This window comes from Moschus berezovskii, chromosome 13 (genome assembly GCF_049115385.1).
Source record: "Moschus berezovskii isolate FMDL1 chromosome 13, NW_MosBer_1.0, whole genome shotgun sequence".
Classification (NCBI taxonomy): domain Eukaryota; kingdom Metazoa; phylum Chordata; class Mammalia; order Artiodactyla; family Moschidae; genus Moschus; species Moschus berezovskii.
In genome coordinates this window covers 15600109-15620922 of record NC_142472.1, presented here as the reverse complement: position 1 = coordinate 15620922, position 20814 = coordinate 15600109, and the positions used below count along the sequence as shown (strand labels likewise).

Sequence of the window (20814 nt, the reverse complement as noted above, 5' to 3'; positions counted from 1 at the left end):
ATTTCTGATCTCTACATTTTTATTCCTGTCATTATTTTACTTAGTGTCTAAGCCTGTCTCTAGCTGCCCTCTTCCTTTCAAACTTGTAATTCCGACCATACTTCCTGTCTCCTCTTTTAAACTAAATGTCCCTAAGTAGTCAGGGTAAATAAACTAAATGTCCCTAAGTAGTCACACAAGGGCCTGGCACACAGTAGGTGCTCAAGTATTTCTGTTTAAAATGAAGATTAAGTCAGCTCTGTAAAAATGAATGATTTATTATGACTTCATAAGCCCAAGAAGTCTCTCTATTTTTCTCTAAGTGAGGAAGGGGGACCCATGGTCCTGGCCCTGGATGACTCCAATAGGATTGTAAAAGATCTCAACTTCAAAGCACTCACTAAAAGTCTTCAGTAACTTTAACATCTAGTAACAATCTGTCTGTGAAGTTGTTTTCCATTACCCGCTACAAGCAAGTCAGTCTTTTTGGTAGTATCAACTTTCCTGTATAACCTGTGCTAGGTCTGCAATTCATGGCTCTACTGGCCATTTTTTAAAAATTTATATAATTGGAGGCTAATTACCTTACAATATTGTATTGGTTTTGCCATACATTGACATGAATCCGCCTTGGGTGTACATGTGTTCCCCATCTTGAACCCCGCTTCCACCTCCCTCCCCATCCCATCCCTCTGGTTCATCCCAGTGCACCAGCCATGAGCATCCCATATCATGCATCGAACCTGGACTGGCGATTTGTTTCACATATGATAATGTACATGGTTCAATGCCATTCTCCCAAATCATCCCACCCTCGCCCTCTCCCATAGAGTCCAAAAGACTGTTCTATACATCTGTGTCTCTTTTGCTGTCTCGTATACAGGGTTATCATTCCATCTTTCTAAATTCCATATATATGCTGAAGTATACTGTATTGGTATTTTTCTTTCTGGCTTACTTCACTCTGTATAATAGGCTCCAGTTTCATCTACCTCATTAGAACGGATTCAAATGTATTCTTTTTAATGGCTGAGTAATACTCCATTGTGTAAATGTACCACAGCTTTCTTATCCATTTGTCTGCAGATGGACATCTAGGTTGCTTCCATGTCCTGGCTATTATAAACAGTGCTGTGATAAACATTGGAGTACATGTGTCTCTTTCAATTCTGGTTTTCTCAGTGTGTATGCCCAGGAGTGGGATTGCTGGGTGGTATGGCAGTTCTATTTCCAGCTTTTAAAGGAATCTCTGCACTGTTCTCCATAGTGGCTGTACTAGTTTGCATTCCCACCAACAGTGTAAGAGGGTTCCCTTTTCTCCACACCCTCTCCAGCATTTATTGCATGTAGACTTTTGGATAGCAGCCATTCTGACTGGTGTGAAGTGGTACCTCATTGTGGTTTTGATTTGCATGAGTGATGTTGAGCATCTTTTCATGTGTTTGTTAGCCATCTGTATGTCTTCTTTTGAGAAATGTCTGTTTAGTTCTTTGGCCCATGTTTTGATTGGGTCATTTATTTTTCTGGAATTGCTGGAGTTGCTTGTATTTTTTTGAGATTAATTCTTTGTCAGATGCTTCATTTGCTAATATTTTCTCCCATTCTGAAGGCTGTCTTTTCACCTTGCTTATAATTTCCTTTGCTGTGCAGAAGCTTTTAATTTTAATTAGGTCCCATTTGTTTATTTTTGCTTTTATTTCCAATATTCTGGGAGGTGGGTCATAGAGGATCCTGCTGTGATTTATGTCGGAGAGTGTTTCTGCTGGCCATTTAATTTCAGGTTTTTCATCAGACTGAGTCTTGGAGAAAAATCCAGTCAGTACTTCTGGAATGGGGTCTCATTTAAGCCTTGGAAGACTGTGACATCTGTTTGCCTCAGAGGTTTTGTTTGTGGACAGGTGCTCAATACATTTAATCCTTCACTTACAGCATACTTTTCTTTATTTTTTGTTTGAAAGTGAGGTGTTTCTATTCTAATGTGTACACATTGAGTATCGATGTCTTGGTAACATACTGAAGCTGAAACTGGAATTTGATTCTGTGCCTGGAAAATCCCATGGGACGGAGGAGTCTGGTAGGCTGCAGTCTATGGGGTCGCTAAGAGTTGGACACAACTGAGTGACTTCACTTTCACTTTTCCCTTTCATGCATTGGAGAAGGAAATGGCAACCCACTCCAGTGTTCTTGCCTGGAGAATCCCAGGGACGGGGGAGCCTGGTGGGCTGCCGTCTATGGGATCGCACAGAGTCGGACACGACTGAAGCGACTTAGCAGCAGCAGCAGCAGACAAGATATGTAACACATATATTACTCTCCAGGGCCCTTGGTCTTTTTAATCAGTAGAAGTTGATAATAGGTCAGCTGAGAAATTCAAGCAAGGATTTTATGAGGCTTGTGCTGCAGTACAAAGTATGGAAACAAGAAACTAATGTCCCTTTGACTCTTTGAGAAGGGTGGGCTGGTTCCTTAAGTGGGGTGAGAGAAGGGGAGGATTGATGGTTTGAGCCACAGGGGTGACTTATGTGGTCTGCCCACCGTCTTATAGGTGCCATGTGCCAAGATCATATACATTTCCCTGCTTTGCTCCCAGCAGCTCAGAAATGCCAGTTGGCTTGTGGTGTTTTTGTATGTTTTTGTTCATGATTGCCTTTGCATGTGTGCAGGTTAGTCTCTTAGGATTTCTTTATATTTTGTTGCTCAAGGAGACATTTGTCCAGGTGCAAGCACTCCCATAAAGGGTCCCAGGTCCCAGCCTGTCTCATCACTTTTGCTTGTTACTGTGTCAACTTAGACTATGTAAGGCTGTAGTCATGCAGTCAGTGGTTGGGTGGTTTGAACAACCGTGCAGTCTGTTCCTTCCTTTAGCTGATGCCCTTGACGGGCTGACTGTGCAAGGCTCGGTCTTAGTTGGAGTTGGGACTGTAAAAGTGCATGAATGATGTAGTGTCTCCCCTCTGTGTGACTTTATATTCTTCAGGGGACTCAGAGGTAGGGAGGGCAGTGCCAGCTGGGGATGTGCTGAGCTTGTTTCAGTATGGTTAGTATTTGAGATGGGCCCAGAGGGGTGGGCGGTGTCAGTACTCAGAGTGTCCAGGCAGAGGCCCCCTGGGGAGTGTGGACTTAGGTGCTGGTTGGTCACTGGCGGGTGTTAAGCTTGTGGACACTCTCAGAGGGGCTGGAACGTGGCTGACGATGGTGGTAGGGAGAGAGAACTCAGGCTGCAGTGGTTGAAAACCTGCAGACGTGTCCTCAGACCACCGTCCGTCCATCCTGCCTCCTGATGGACACAGACTCGGGGTGGGTAGGAGTCACTGTGCTCAGTGTTAGGTTCTCAGTGAACTTGGATGAGAGGAGGAAGGAATGAAGGAAAGCATCTTCCACCAGCTGATATTTGACAGAAATGCAAGGATCCTGTCTTTCTTTTCCTGCACAGGGGTTTCCACATTCAGTTTTGAGCAGTTCTTCTGTTTAAGTAGAAGTTTGCAATCACGTTTATGACTCTGAGGCACGATAGATGGGGTGTCGGGATGTTTAGGGTAGTAGATTACTGTTTGTGTGTTGTTTTCTTTCTCAAACATCCTCACATGCTTGTTTCAGTTTTTCCCCATATGGGTTAGGATTTGGTTTGCTGGTGGGTCCCAGAGGTACCCATGCTAAAGCCGCTTACAGGGGTCATTTATTTTTCTCTCCTGCAAGATCCTTCTGAGGCTCTGTATGGGTTTCCTGGGCTGCGGATACAAAGTACCACAAAACATGTGGGTTAAAACCACAGGAATATTTTGTTTCACAGTGCTGGAGGCTAGAAGTCTGAAATCAAGCTGTCAGCAGAGTCATGATCCCTCTGAATCTGATAAGGGAGCATCCTTTCTTGCCTCTACTAGCTCTGAGTGGTTGCAGGCAAACCTTGGCGTTCCTTGGCTTGTAAGCCATCATCTCAGCCTCTGTCTCCATCATCAGGTAGCTGATTTTTGTGTGTCCATCTGTCTCTGCATTTCTCATGAGGACTCCAGTCATATTGGGTTCAGGGCCCACCCTACTCCACTGTGATCTCACTTTAACTGATTACATTTCCAACAACCAAATTTCCAAATAAAGTCACATTTTGAGCTAACTGGGGTTAGGATGTATCTTTTATGTGGTGATACAACTCTCCCCGTAACTAGTCTCATGGCTAGTGTGAACCTCCGTGGTGTTGGGACCCAGACTCTTTCTCTTTTCTTATGTTACTCCACTGCATGTGACCTGGTCCCGCTGGCAGCCCCCAAGGCCCAGGCTGGGATGGAGGAAGGTCCTGGTTGCTGTCACTCTCCACGGACCTGGATTTAGTCACAGGGCTGCTCCTGTCTGCTCGGGAGCCTGGAGACAGAGGGCCTCCTTCCAAACTGCCACGTGCAGCTAAAATCCAGGGTTTGTTACCTTAGAAGAACAAGAGCAGATTTCAAGGACAGCCAGCAGTCTCTGCTTCCTGTTGACAGTTTTGGGGACCTTGGGGAGTGGGAGTGGTCTAAGTTGTTTGTTCAATTTCTCTATTGCTCTAGCTTTTCTCATTGAATTATATCTAGCATTTGCAAGGCAAGAGGGAGTTTTCTTGTATGTGTTTGTCATCTTTGTAGCAGTTTAAAAGACTTTGTTTTCTTCAATTACTGTGCATCAGTTAGCTGCCAAGTAGTGTAGAAGATAACAAGAAGTGGGAGGTGCAGCCATTCCTGCTGTGGAGGAGAGAGAGCATTGACGAAGAAGAGGCAGTGATTGTGAAACGATGCTTGTGAAATATTTTTTAGGACATAGAAACTTAACACAGTTTTCTTTTTAGAATGATGGCTTAAGTGATAGTTAATGACAAGCAGTGATACGGATTTGACACACACGAGGAGGAAAGCGTTGAGTCCAGGGTTTGCGCTCAGAGTCTCTGTCATTGGTCTTGTATTCCCAGCCTGTCCTGTGCCACCTGCTTCCTGACGGCCTGGGAAGGGCCTTCCTCTCTGTGTTCTAGCAGTGTTGCATGGTGCTTGGCACATGGGGGGATTCAGGTAGTATTTATGAAATAATTTCCTACCAACTCACCTGTTTACTGTTGGTACTTCAGTTCAGTCACTCAGTCGTGTCCAACTCTTTGTGACCCCATAAGTCGCAGGCCGCCAGGCCTCCCTGTCCATCACCAACTCCCGGAGTTCACTCAAACTCATGTCCATCGAGGCAGTGATGCCATCCAGCCATCTCATTCTCTGTCGTCCCCTTCTCCTCCCGCCCCCAATCCCTCCCAGCATCAGAGTCTTTTCCAGTGAGTCAGCTCTTCACATCAGTTGGCCAAGTATTGGAGTTTCAGCTTCACCATCAGTCCTTCCAATGAACACCCAGGACTGGTCTCCTTTAGGATGGACTGGTTGGATCTCCTTGCAATCCAAGGGACTCTCAAGAGTCTTCTCCAACACCACAGTTGGTAACACAAAAGTAAAACAATAAAAATGTCCAGGTTCTAAATGTGTTGGAGTTTGAAGCCGTATTTTCTTCTTAGAGAGGAACCAGTACACTTGTTGAGAAAGTAACAAAGATAGCCTCATGGCCAGGAACTCTTATTTATTTATTTTATACACACACACACACTCTATATATGAGTGTATGTGCTATGTTATATATATATATACACTCAGTTGTACATATAATAATATTTTATTACATACTATATACTATTTAATATTTCACATGTGAACCAAGACCTAATAAAATACAGTTGTGAAATGATAGGTAGGTATAAATTATAGGTATAAAATTTTTTATTGCAAATTCCAGAGAAGCAGTTGTTTTGCTTGTGCTTTGTTCTTGCAGTATAAACAATCTATGTTTTGCTTTTTTTTCTGTAGAACTTTCTGTTACTTGATGAGATAACACAGTGCTACCCTCTGCTACCATCAGATGGTAAAATGATCGTGGATGTGCAAGCTTTTACAGCTTCTTGGAAAAAGGTAAGAAACCTTGCTTTCCAAAATTATGACTGCTAAAAGACAACTGTGACGTAGATTTATTGGAGAATTTTGAGATTTTACATATACTGTAAAATGTGATTTGCTTATTTACTTAGAATATATTATAAAAATTCTTGGAATCAGGGATAAGGTTTGCAATGAATGGAGATTAAGTGTAAAATCAGCCTGAGGTATTTGACATGTTGCTCTTTTTCTCATTTTCAAGAGAGCTTTCAGTGTATTAGCACATGTTGAACTTAAAGTATATAAATTCTTCTTTTAATTTTTAGTTTATTTTTCATCATGTTTTGTTACAGAGTATTAAATATAATTCCCTGTGCTATACAATAGGATCACCTTAGACAAAAGATATAGAGCACAAATACATCTTTTCTTGAAAACCCAGATCTAATATTTTGAGCTGAAGTGTGAAGTGTCAGTCGCTTCAGTTGTGTCTGAGTCTTTTTGACCCCATGGACTGTAGCCAACCAGGCCCCTCTGTCCATGGGAATGAATACCCACTCCAGCATTTCTGTTGTTGTTGTCCAGTTGCTCAGTCATGTCCAAATCTGTGCGACTCCGTAAACTGCAGCATGCCAGAATCCCTTGTGCATCACCAACTCCAGGATCTTGCTCAAACTCATGTCCATCAAGTCAGTGATGCCATCCAACCATCTCATCCTCTGTCGTCCCCTGCTTCTCCTGCGTTCAAACTTTCCCAGCCTCAGGGTCTTTTCTAATGAGTCAGCTTTTCACATCAGGTGGCCAAAGTATTGGAGTTTCAGCTTCAGCATCAGTTCTTCCAATGAATATTCAGGACTGATCTCCTTTAGGATGGACTGCTTGGATTTCCTTGCTGTTCAAGGGACTCTCAAGAGTCTTCTCCAACACCACAGTTCAAAAGCATCAATTCTTCAGTGCTCAGCCTTCTTTACGTGTCAAACTCTCACATCCATTCATGACTACTGGAAAAACCATAGCTTTGACTAGATGGACCTTTATTGGCAAAGTAATGTCTCTGCTTTTTAATACGCAGTCTAGGTTTGCCATAGCCCTTGTGCCAAGGAGCAAGCATCTTTGAATTTCATGGCTGCAGTCACTATCTGAAGTGATTTTGGAACGCAAGAAAATAAAATCTGTCGCTGATTCCACTTTCTGTTTGCCATGAAGCGCTGGGACCAGATGCCGTGATCTTAGTTTTTTGAATGTTGAGTGTTAAGCCAACATTCACTCTTTTCACTCTCCTTTTTCATCTTCATCAAGAGGCTCTTTAGTTCCTCTTCATTTTCTGCCATTAAGTGGCATCATCTGCATGTTTGAGATTATTGATATTCTGTCAGAATTCTAGATTCCATTTTGTGATTCATCTAGCCTGGCATTTTGCATCATGTAATCTGTATAAAAGTTAAACAACAAGGGCAACCATATATAGCTTTGACGTACTCCTTTCCTGATTTTGAACCAGTCTGTTGTTGCATGTCCAGTTCTAACTGTTGCTTCTTGACTTGCACAGAGGAGGTCAGGTAAAGTGGTCTGGTGCTCCCATCTCTAGAAGAATTTTCCACAGTTTGTTGTGATCCACGCAGTCAAAGGCTTTAGTCAATGAAGCAGAAGTAGATGTTTTTCTGGAATTACCTTGCTTTTCTGTGATCCAACAGATGTCAGCAATTTGACCTCTGGTTCCTCTGCCTTTTCTAATTCCAGCTTATACCTCTGAAAGTTCTCAGTTTACGTACTGTTGAAGCCTAGCTTGAAGAATTTTGAGCAATACTTTGCTAGCATCTGAAATGAGTACAATTGTGTGGTAGTTGGAAAAAAGATGGAAACTTCCTAACATGATCTAAAGCTACCTCAGATCCCCAAAGAGATAAAATTTGATGAAGAGGTCTCCAGGACACAGTATCTTAAAATAGGAAAGGGAAAAATATGGACTATATTTTGCATATCAGTTATGTTGACTATTGTTATCTTTTCGACATTCTAAAAAAATTTGTGTTACTTTATTAAGATGGGTAAATTAAATTAAAGACTTTAATTTGTAGGAATCAGAGACCCCAACCCTACAAGGACTTTCCTTTACTGTCAGACCTGGTGAAGTGTTAGCTGTGGTTGGACCTGTAGGCGCAGGAAAGGTAAGTTAATGATGTCTTTGTCAGTTTGATGCAACACCACAGCTCCTGTTAAATTCTCAGAATTAAGCCCAGATCTGTGTGTTTGAATTGATTGTATCTAGAACAGTGTCTCTCTAGGTGTGTTCATGGATTTTCATTTTACAAAAATGTTTCATGGCGAAATAAATCAGGATAAACGCACACTGTCTTTTCCTTCTTGGTGCTTCCCATTTCCCTGTTAGAAACTGCCTGTGGGGAATTTGGATGTCTCAGTGAAAGAAATTATTTATGTGACAGCTGTTTGGGATTAATTAAATCAGACTTAAATTGAAGAAAGTGGGGAAAACCAATAGACCATTCAGGTATGACCTAAATCAAATCTCTTATGATTATACAGTGAAAGTGAGAAATAGATTTAAGGGACTAGATCTGATAGATAGAGTGCCTGATCAACTCTGGACGGAGGTTCGTGATATTGTACAGGAGACAGGGATCAAGACCATGCCCAAGAAAAAGAAATGCAAAAAGGCAAAATAGCTGTCTGAGGAGGCTTTACAAATAGCTGTGAAAAGAAGAGAAGTGAAAACCAAAAGAGAAAAAGGAAAGATATACCGATTTGAATGCAGAGTTCCAAAGAATAGCAAGGAGAGATAAGAAAGCCTTCCTCAGCAATCAAAGCAAAGAAATAGAGGTTAATAATAGATGGGAAAGACTAGAGATCTATTCCGGAGAAGGTGATGGCACCTTTTCCCGTACCCTTGCCTGGAAAATTCCATGGGCGGAGGAGCCTGGTAGGCTGCAGTCCATGGGGTCGCAAAGAGTCAGACACGACTAAGCGACTTCACTTTCACTTTTCACTTTCCTGCATTGGAGAAGGAAATGGAACCCCACTCCAGTGTTCTTGCCTGGAGAATCCCAGGGACAGGGGAGCCTGGTGGGCTGCTGTCTGTGAGGTTGCACAGAGTCGGACACGACTGAAGCGACTTAGCAGCAGCAGCAGAGATCTATTCAAGAAAGTTAGAGAAAGAAAGGGAACATTTCATGCAAAGATGTGCACAATAAGGACAGAAATGGTATGGACCTAACAGAAGCAGAAGATATTAAGAAGAGGTGGCAAGAATACACAGAAGAACTGTACAAAAAAGATCTTCATGATCCAGATAACCATGATGGTGTGATCACTCACCTAGAGCCAGACATCCTGGAGTGTGAAGTCAAGTGGGCCTTAGGGAGCATCATTACGAACAAAGCTAGTGGAGGTTACAAAATTCCTATTGAGTGCTCTCAAATCCTGAAAGATGATGCTGTGAAAGTGCTACACTCAATATACCAGCAAATTTGGAAAACTCAGCAGTGGCCATGGGACTGGAAAAGCTCAGTTTTCATTCCAATCCCAAAGAAAGGTAATGCCAGAGAATGCTCAAACTACCACACAGTTGCATTCATCTTACATGCTAGTAAAGTAATACTCCCAAATCTCCAAGTCAGGCTTCAGCAGTAGGCTTCAGCAATACGTGAACCGTGAACTTCCAGATGTTCAAGCTGGTTTTAGAAAAGGCAGAGGAACCAGAGATCAAATTGCCAACATCCACCGGATCATCGAAAAAGCAAGAGAGTTTCAGAAAAACATCTATTTCTGCTTTATTGACTATGCCAAAGCCTTTGACTGTGTCGATCACAATAAACTGTGTAAAATTCTGAAAGAGTTGGTAATACCAGACCACTTGACCTGCCTCTTGAGAAACCTGTATGCGGGTCAAGAAGCAATAGTTAGAACTGGACATGGAACAACAGACTGGTTCCAAATAGGAAAAGGCATACGTCAAGGTTGTAAAAGGTCACCTTGCTTATTTAACTTACATGCAGAGTATATCATGAGAAACACTGGGCTGGAAGAAGCACCAGCTGGAATCAAGATTGCCAGGAGAAATATCAATATACCTCAGATATGCACTACCTTTATGGCAGAAAGTGAAGAGGAACTAAAAAGCCTCTAGATGAATGTGAAGGAGGAGAGTGAAAAAGTTGGCTTGAAGCTCAACATTTAGAAAACAAAGATCATGGCATCTGGTCCCATCACTTCCTGGGAAATAGATGGGGAAATAGTGGAAACAGTGGCTGACTTTATTTTGGGGGGCTACAAAATTACTGCAGATGGTTACTGTAGCCATGAAATTAAAAGACGCTTGCTCCTTAGAAGGAAAGTTTTGATCAACCTAGATAGCATATTAAAAAGCAGAGACATTACTTTGTCAACAAAGATCCGTCTAGTCAAGGTATGGTTTTTCAAGTAGTCATGTATGGATGTGAGAGTTGAACTGCAAAGAAAGTTGAGCGCCGAAGAATTGATGCTTTTGAACTGTGGTGTTGGAGAAGACTCTTGAGAGTCCCTTGGACTGCCAGGCGATCCAACCAGTCGATCCTAAAGGTGATCAGTCCTGAATATTCATTGGAAGGACTGATGTTGAAGCTGAAACTACAATACTTTGGCCACCTGATGCGAAGAGCTGACTTATTTGAAAAGACCCTAATGCTGGGAAAGATTGAGGTCTGGAGGAGAAGATGATGACAGAGGATGAGATGGTTGGATGGCATCACTGACTCAATGGACATTGGTTTGGATAGACTTCGGGTGTTGGTGATGGACAGGGAGGCCTAGCATGCTGCGGTTCATGGGGTTGCAAAGAGTCAGACACGACTGAGCGACTGAACTGATACTGTTCAGAATATACAGAGGACTTCTTTTCATCTTAGTGGCCCTTCCAGGATGTCTGGAGATCATAAAGGCTCTTCCCGGAAGCTTTGAGCATTTCCTCCTATGACTTGACGTGATCCAATCAGTGCATGTGTAGTGAATATCCAGCCACGTGCTGGAGATAAAGGTACAGACGTGAGCAAGACCCTGACTCTCTGCCTTGAAGAGGGAATCAGGTTGTGGGGCAAAACAGATACTCAAACATATTATTTCAGCCCAGTGTTGTGAGCACTCCGATGGTATGGATACATACACGCCACATCTGTGTGATGTTGAAGATTGCAAGGAAAGGTGCACATGCACTTGGTCTGAAACAACAGAATACAGAAATCTAATGTCGGATGTGGGCTTCCCTGGTGGCTCAGTGGTAAAAGAATCCACCTGCTAATGCAGGAGACACAAGTTCGGTCCCTGGTCTGGGAAGTTCCCATTTCCCAGTTGTGGAACAACTAAGCCTGTGCACCACAGCTGTTGGGCCTCTGCTCTGGAGCCTGGGAGCTGCAACGACTGAGCCCACAGCCACAACTGCTGAAGCCTGCCCTCTGGAGCCTGTGCTCCTCAACAAGAAAATCCCCGTGCACTGCAATGAAGATCCAGCGCAAACAAAAATAAATAAAATTAGAATCGTGGTATGGCAGAAACCAGCATGACATTGTAAAAAAATAAATGAAAAAGATAAAATAACTAAAAATAAATAAAATTATTTTTTTAAATGTGGGATGTGTACACGAAAGGGTGCTGATTTCCTCTATCATGGACTTTGGCTCTGCAGACACAACTCACTTGAGAGTTTTTTCAGTTAATCATCTTTGGCTATATTCTTCACACATAGCTTTTTAAGAACAAGTGTTTGTCAACAAAGGATACTAGATGCAGGAACAATTGCACTAAACATCAGATATATCAAATACACATCCTGCTGGGCTCTGCTAGAGAAGGATGTTGCTGCTGCTGCTCTTGCTGCTAAGTCGCTTCAGTCGTGTCTGACTCTGTGCGACCCCATAGACAGCAGCCCACCAGGCTCCACTGTCCCTGGGATTCTCCAGGTAAGAACACTGGAGTGGGTTGCTATTTCCTTCCCCAATGCAGGAAAGTGAAAAGTGAAATTGAAGTTGCTCAGTCGTGTCCGACTCTTCACGACCCCATGGACTTCTGTCTACCCAGCTCCTCCGCCCATGGGGTTTTCCAGGCAAGAGTACTGGAGTGGGTTGCCATTGTCTTCTCCGAGAGAAGGATGTTAAACATTCTCAATTATTCTTTGCTGAGTAGAATTTCACCTGGGGGGATACTCGGGCAGAGTAGATTGTTTATACTATTAATGTATTCCTTATCAGTCGTTTTCATTGAGCATTAGTGTTTTTTTCACTTTTTTTTTTTTTTTAATCTCAACTGTGAGGGCTGTACTTTACCCTGTTGAAGGAAAGGGTTCTATCATGTATCAAGCACCAGGGTGGGTTTGGCTGTGCTGTGGATCGTGTTTCATCCTGAGTGCACCCCGTTCACCTGTGTGTGTTGCCGTCTGTTGCAGTCGTCACTGTTAAGTGCTCTGCTGGGGGAGCTGCCCCCAAGCCAGGGGAAGGTCAGCGTGCACGGGAGGATCGCGTATGTGTCTCAGCAGCCCTGCGTCTTTCCAGGGACTGTAAAGAGTAACATTTTATTTGGGAAGAAATATAAAGAAGACAGATATGAAGAAGTAATAAGGGCTTGTGCTTTGGAAGAGGTGAGTAATGACTTCTGAGCTGCATATACTTGAATTTCAAATGATGATAGTGGTTTACACTACAAGGTTTGTTAAAAGTTCTTTTTAAAAAAATAGATTTTTGAAGGTTGCTTAATATTTAAGTTGGTCTTCTGGATAAATCAGCAGGCTTACATAAATAAGCATATGTATTTATATATGCTGCTGTTTTCATTCTTACAGGTTAGTAACACAATACACGGAGAATGCAATGACAAGCCACTCCAGCACTGTTGCCTAGAAAATCCCATGGATGGAGGAGCCTGGTAGGCTGCAGTCCGTGGGGTCACTGAGGGTCGGACACGACTGAGCGACTTCACTTTCACTTTTCACTTTCACACATTGGAGAAGGAAATGGCAACCCACTCCAGTGTTCTTGCCTGGAGAATCCCAGGGAGGGGGAGCCTGGTGGGCTTCCATCTATGGGGTCACACAGAGTCGGACACGACTGAAGTGACTTAGCAGCAGCAGCAGCAGCAACACAATACATTATCTGGAGGGGGGATTGTTTTGTTCTGTGACGTTTTCATTCACTTTCAACATTTTTTAATGGAAAGTTGCAAATATTTACAAAAGCAGAAAGCATGGTGTAATGAACCCTCATGTGCCCACCCCCAGCTTCAGCCAGAGTGAGCTGCTGGCCTGTCTTGCTGCATCTTTGTCCCTGCCCTCTGCCAGCCCCACCCCCACCCCCAGAGTATTGTGGAGCAGATCCTAGACACCAGATCGTTCATCTGTAAACACTTCATTATTTTTCTCTAAAAGATAGGAAAGCTTTAGGGAAAAAAAATCACAATTTCATCTGAAAAATACTTCACATTCCTGAATATCACCAACCTGCTAGGCTGTGTTTACATGCTGTTGATCATCTCACTGAGAAATCTCCTGAGAAATCTCCTGTCGGGACCCTCACAGGGTCTGCCCCCTGCACTTGGCTGATGCCTCCTTGGTCCCTTTCAGTCTGTGAGTTTCTCTCTTCACTTCATTTTTGACTTGTAATTTATTATTTAAGGAAACCAGAACGCTTTAAAATTTCTTTTTAATACTGCATCATTTCACTGAGGGAGATTGTTTTCAGAAACGGCACTGACTTTCACAGAGAATGGTAAGATGAAAGATTTAACTGTGTTTTGGGAATTAGATAAGATTAGTAAGTACATGATGAGACCTAAACTTAAGTGATAGAATACAATTGACAAAAAGAAGGGGAAAAGAGTAAATAATGTTAAATACTGTGTTACTCTCTTGGGTTGTAAAAAATCAGTGAATAATATCATTAAAGGTCTCCCCCTGGCGTCTCTTCAGTGCAGTCTGGACATCTGACTGCTCTTTTGTACTGTGAGGAAAAGACAGGGACAGATTTTCAAAGGTGTGGTATTGAAGGCTCCAAACCTGCTTTGAGGAAATAGTAATTCTCCTCGAACAATGGCTTGAACATCATAGGTTGTATCAGGTGTGTGTGTTCATGCTAAATCACTTCAGTCATGTCCAGCTCTGTGGCCCTATGAACTATAGCCTGCCAGACTCCTCCGTCCACGGAATTCTCCAGGCAAGAATACTGGAGTGGGTTGCCATTTCCTTCCCCAAGGGATCCTCACAACCCAGGGATCTGTCTCCTGCATTGGCGGGTAGATACTTTACCACTAGCGCTACCTGGGAAGCCCTGCATCAGGTGAGCAGCATTTTACAATGATGTGGACAAACAGAATTGCTTGTTTAATGGGATCGTTTCTTTCTTCCAGGTTCTTGTTCATGGGTGACTGTACATTTACAGAAATGATGTCAAGTTAGCAGGAATGAGCTAGGTTTTTATTAAATGGTCTAGATACCATATACGGAGAAGGCAATGGCAACCCACTCCAGTACTCTTGCCTGGAAAATCCCATGAATGGAGGAGCCTGGTGGGCTGCAGTCCATGGGGTTGCTACGAGTCGGGCATGACTGAGCAACTTCACTTTCACTTTTCACTTTCCTGTATTGGAGAAGGAAATGGCAACCCACTCCAGTGTTCTTGCCTGGAGAATCCCAGGGACGGGGGAGACTGGTGGGCTGCCGTCTATGGGGTCGCACAGAGTCGGACACGACTGAAGCAACTTAGCAGCAGATATCATATAAGAAGGTTAAGCAAATGCAGAACAGTGAGAACAGTAGCCCCCATTAATTCAGAGTCCACGTGCAAATCATTTTTCTGCCTTTCACACATGTGCGTGCACACACGTGAAAAGGTTTATGAGTAACTCATTCTTTGTGAGTGTCTTTGATATTCCCGTCTTCATTTTATAGTTAGTGAGACTGAGGTCTGGACAGATGAGACTCCTCATCTCTACATTTGTAGCTCAAGTTCAGATCCTTGGGACCAGTGCTTTGCTGCAGCCTCGTGGGGTGACTGGACCACTAATGTGGGCAGTGTCCTGGGACTTCATCCACCATGGGGCATGTGTGCAGCACAGCCTTTGGTGGAAGGGGCCCTGCAGGACTGGGATGCACAGCAGTTCTTCTGTACATGATTTGACGTCTATAAACACGGACTGCTCTCATGTTCTGCTGCATAGTTGGGACATGGAGTTGGGGTCCCTTGTGCCCATTCCCTCCTTGGCAGGAAGGGAGGCCCAGTGTGGAGAAGTAGTGGAGAAGACAGTTCTGGCCCCGGGTTCATCACTTGCCTGCTGTCACTCTGGACAGGTCCTGTTACCTGCCTGTGCCTCTGACATTTCTGCAGCAAAATGAGGACATTGGGTCAGAGGGTTTTGTTGCTGCTCTGAAATTTCATCTATGACTGATTAATAAGAGGTTAGCAAGGTGTTGACGACACCTGGGAACTACTTAGTAAGTTATGAGAGCATCTGCTTATCTCCTTTTGGATTCCAGGTATCAGTGGATGGACGTAAGGCAGGCACAGGAAATAGTGGCATCCTGGAGTTAGTCTGGCTGTAGACACAGAGATGGCATGTCTGGTAGAAAAGGCTTGGCTTTTGGGGAGAAACAGTCCTGGGGACTAACTCCAGGTGTTTGCCTCAGTTTCCTTTCTTATTAAATGGGGGAGGGGTGGGATAATTATAAATTACAGAAAATGCCTGTGAAATGTAAACAAACCAGGGTTTCAGTAAGTGGTGGCCATTGTTGCTATTCTAAACTTTTTCTCTCCATCCATCAATCCATCCATATAAATATAAGAAAGAGTTCTCCTTATTGTTCTCCTTACTCCCACCTTCCCCAAATCCTACAGGAAAAACCATAAAAAAGCAACATCTATTTATTTATTAAAAATTTATTTAATTGGAGGATGATTACAATATTGTGATGATTTTTGCCATACATCAACATGAATCAGTCATGGGTATACATATGTCCCCCCATCCTGAACCCACCTCCCTACCCACCCTATCCCTCTGGGTTGTCCCAGAGTACTGACTTTGGGTGCCCTACTTCATGCATCAAACTTGCACTGGTCATCTGTTTTACGTATGTTAATGTATATGTTTCAATGCTATTCTCTCAAATCATCCCATATTCACCTTCTTCCACTGAGTCCAAAAGTCTGTTTTTTACATCATCTCCTTTGTTGCCTTGCATGTAAGATCGTTATTACCATCTTTCTAAAAGCAACATTTTTATATAACATATGTTAAAAACAAATAGATGTATTATACTAGATCCGATTGAAGTAATCATTTAAGTTCACTGAGCTGAAAATTTTTCTGTAACAAAATAGGGAGATATGAAGTAATCACACTGGCAACATCAATTCAGGCTGATGACATCAACTCCAAAGTCTAGGAGTCAGAAGATTCAGGAATTGAGTCCCATTTTCTCTGTGGATCAGGTGTGAGGTTCTGACTGATCCTTACAAGCCTGTTACTTCATCTGTAAAATGGAGATAATAAGACTATTAACCTCATGAGGTTGTTTTGAAGATGAAATGTGGTCATGATTTTAAAGCCCCTGCTTGCTAGGGACATAACAAGCACTCTGTAAGTATTAGAATGGTTTTGAAAATAAATTAGTTTTTAATTATAAGCTCAGTCAGTTTCTGGTAAAATTGCATCCGTAAAATGTGACATGTAGTAAAGAAGGTATCTGAGTATTACCCTCCACTGTTTGAGTTGGTATTTCTATAGATACTTTACACACAGTACATTGTATAAATCAGCAATAACAATATTCTGTTACCATAATACAAGCAATATAGTGTGCAGCATTTGTCTCCATGTAATCTTTAAGGCTTTTGAAAATGTTTCAGTTCAGTTCAGTTCAGTTCAGTCGCTCAGTCGTGTCTGACTCTTTGCGACCCCACGAATCACAGCACGCCAGGCCTCCCTGTCCATCACCAACTCCTGGAGTTCACTCAAACTCATGTCCATCGAGGCGGTGATGCCATCCGGCCATCTCATTCTCTGTCGTCCCCGTCTCCTCCCACCCCCAATCCCTCCCAGCATCAGACTCTTTTCCAGTGAGTCAACCCGTCGCATGAGGTGGCCAAAGTATTGCAGTTTCAGCCTTAGCATCAGTCCTTCCAATGAACAGGACTGATCTAGTGAACACATATTTAAAGGTATCAAATTGATACATTCTAGTTTAATATTTTTCCACATAGATCACTTTCTTTGCCATAGGGTAGTAAGTTTATTGACACTTACATGTCTAAGTATAGAGGCCTTCAAGTCTTGAGTTACTTAAGTGTTGTTTTCATTTCAAACATACCTTCAGTCACCACCTGGACAGCATGATGTGAAAGAGCAGAAGACTCTGAACTGACATGAGCCGGTTCAGATTCCAGCTCTTCTGTTTAAAAGCTGACCGCCCTCAGACCAGTGATGTGACCCCACTCAGTCTCAGTTTCCTCATCTGTGAAATGGGGCCAATACTTACTGTGCAGGTTGCTGTGGGAATTAGAGATAATCAGCATCAGGTTCCAGAACAGGGCTTGGTCCACAGGTCTTACCCCCAGGAGCTATAAGAAGCCATGTGCATGTGTACAAGTGATGGAGCAGAATAAGATGAGTGCTTCATGAGAAATGAGAGATGTGAACAGAACCCAGCAGGAAGAGAGATGAGTGCAGGATTGTTTCATGGGAGAGTGTGTTTGGGCCTGGAAAGATGGACAGGCTGTGAGAGGAGGGGTGATTCCACATGGAAGAAAAGCTGGGAAGGAAGGAGGTCTCCTGCTGCTTGACTCTCGAGTCCAGTCCTCCTCTGCCAGGGCCTCATGTCCGGCCCACGTTAACCATTTCAGCAGTCTGCTCCGTGGTGTCCCTACTGTAAGTCTCCACCATCACTGAAGGGCCCTTGATGTGCTTCTGGATGGATGGCATCAAACCAGCATCACCATTTCCAGTTTGCCTCTAGTGTGTGTGTCTGCTGTTCAGTGAGAATTGGTTAAATTTGGGGGCTTCCCTGGTGGCTCAGACAGTAAAGAATCTGTCTGCAATGCAGGAAGACCTGGGTTCACTCCCTGGGTTGGAAGGATCCCCTGGAGAAGAAAATGGCAACCTACTCCAGTATTCTTGCCTGGAGAAGTCCACGGACAGAGGAGCCTGGTAGGCTATAATCCATGGGATCACATAATTGGACATGACTGACTAACACCTACTTACTTAACTTTGAGGTAACAAATATGAATAAGAACACTTTCCTGTCAGCGGAAGGAACTCTAATATGTGCTCAGCTCAGGCTTTTCCCCTTTAATTTAATCAGAACATGGTAGCTGAGAAATCAGCTTGACTTGGTTTTACTTCAAATCCTCCAAAATGTTTTTCCCCTTGGTGGCTTGTTCATACATAATTTGCAGAGTCAACAACACACTCGAAGTGTTACTAACAGACTCAGAGATAGTTTCTCATGTCCTGGAAAGAGAGACCGTGAGTGCTTTTTTTAGAATGTGGTTAAGATTGCTGTATTACAATGTGGTGCTTTTTAAAGAAGAAAACCATTTGAACAACCTGAAATCAAAGCAGAAAAACTAAGCAGAACAGTGTGCAAGGACTGTGAACAGTGAGAGGCCAAGTAATTCTGTGTGTGTGCATGAGGCTGAGAACACAAAGCTCATTTTTTTTCAGTGAAAACACAAAGCAAGAGATGGTATTAATTTCTGAGCTCAAGAAAGAAAGAATGTGTGCTAATTATGAATTATCACAACAGAGCTTTTGCTGCCTTTCATCAGATGCACCTGCATTAAGATTTGAGTGAGTGGAGAACCTGTGTGTGTCTGTGTTTTTGTGGTTGTCATGGAGGGTTATGATGGAGTCTCTATCTTCCCTGGTGGTCATATGCTTCGTATATTATGATTCACACTGTAAACAGGGTCCTACTGTTGGCTTGGTGAGAAAATAGGGATGAGTCACCAACAGCAAGTTATAATCAACTCATGTCGTTTTTTCATTTGTGGAGGTGTTCACACACTTCTTTAGATTCTCACAGCATCCTTGAGTTCAGTGACTCTGGTGTCTGCAGCACATTCTATAGAGGAGGAAAATGAGACTTAGGGAGGTCAAAGGACTTGTTTGTCATGGTGGCACCAGGGTGCTACTTGCTTTCTCCCCACACTTGCTGCAGTAGAGACAGAGAAGTGAGGGCTTAATCTGCAGAAAGGTACTGCTGTGCATCCTAGGTTGATCCCTGGGGGGTTTAGTGATAAAAACTCCAAACTCTGTCTATGACAGAATGTGCCAATCGATAATCATAGGCAACCTAAGACTTCTAATGTAATACCGTGTAACTTAAGTCTAAGGCAGATGAACCAGAGATCAAATTCCCAACATCAGTTGGATCATAGAAAAGCAAGGGAATTCCAGAAAAACATCTACTTCTGCTTCATTCATATGATAAAGCCTTTCACTGTGTGGATCACAACAAAGGGTGGGAAATTCCTAGAAGAGATGGGCATACCAGACCCTCTTACCGGCCACCTACAAAACCTGCATGGAGGTCAAGGAGCGACAGTTAGAAATGGACATGGAACAACGGACTGATTCCGAATTGGGAAAGGACTACGTCAAAGTTATATATTGTCACCCTGCTTATTTAACTTACATGCAGAATACACCATGTGAAATGCCAGACTGGATGAAGCACAAGCTGGGATAAAGATTGCTGGGAGAAATATCAGTAACCTCAGATATTCAGATGACACCACCCTTATAACAGAAAGCGAAGGGGAACTAAAGAGCTTCTTGATGAAGGTGAAAGAGGAGAGTAATAAAGTTGGCTTAAAACTCAACATTCAAAAAACTAAGATCATGGCATCAGGTTCCACTGTTCATGGCAATAGATGGGGAAACAATGGAAAGAGTGATAGACTTTATTTTCTTTGGCTTCAACATCACTGCAGATGGTCACTGCAGTCATGAAATTAAAAATGTTTGCTCCTTGGGAGAAAAACTATGACAAACTTAGACGGCATATTAAAAGGCAGAGCCATTACTTTACAAACAAAGGTCCATATAGTCAAAGCTATGGTTTTTCTAGTAGTCATGTATGGATGTGAGAGTTGGATCATAAAGAAAGCTGAGTGCAGAAGAACAGATGCTTTTGAACTGTGGTGTTGGGGAAGACTCTTGAGAGTCCCTTGGACTGCAAGGAGATCAAACCAGTCAATCGTAAAGGAAATCAACCCTGAATATTAATTGGAAGGAGTGATGCTGAAGCTCCAATACTTTGACCACCTGATGGGAAGAAGTGACTCATTAGAAAAGACCCTGATGCTGGGAAAGATTGAATGCAGGAGGAGAAGGGGATGACAAAGGACGAGATGGTTAGATGACATCCTGACTCAGAGGATGTGAGTTTGAACAAGCTCCAGGAAATGGTAAAGGACAAGGAAGCCTAAAGTGCTCCACTCCATGGGATCACAAAGAGTCAGACACAAATGAGTAAACAACTACTTAAGCCTTATTTCTGTCTTGTCATTTTGGGAATGCTCTTGTAATCTATTCTTTTTTTTTTCCCCATGGTACTTTGGGGAAAATAGGCTGATTTGTCTAGTACCTTCTTAAATGATATTCAAATATAACTTTTGATTGATTCCCAGATCCTCCAGTTACAACTTTATTTCCTTCTTAGTTTTGAGATTTTCTTGCTTTCACAAACAAGCATCTGTTTAATCCAGCGGTCTGCTGGGTGTCCTTTGAACACACCACTTCTTTCCTTTTGATTTTCCTGCCCAGCTTGCTCTTTCTGCTCCCATTTCTTGTACAGACCTTTTCTGTCACGCACTTTAAGTATCACTGTGAAGACTTGGGTCAGGTGTTATCCCTTCTCTGAAAGTGGGAA

The 20814-nt window shown here is 42.9% G+C and overlaps 1 protein-coding gene across 1 annotated transcript in view; it reads left to right on the top strand.

Moving 5' to 3' along the window:
* LOC148775810 (ATP-binding cassette sub-family C member 4-like) overlaps positions 1-20814 on the top strand; it is a 148190-nt gene that overhangs the window by 13889 nt on the left and 113487 nt on the right. Inside the window, exons 8-10 of the mRNA XM_088842649.1 lie at positions 5841-5942; positions 7985-8074; positions 12337-12528. Coding sequence (XP_088698775.1) covers positions 5841-5942; positions 7985-8074; positions 12337-12528 — 384 coding nt within the window. The remainder of the gene's footprint in view (positions 1-5840; positions 5943-7984; positions 8075-12336; positions 12529-20814) is intronic.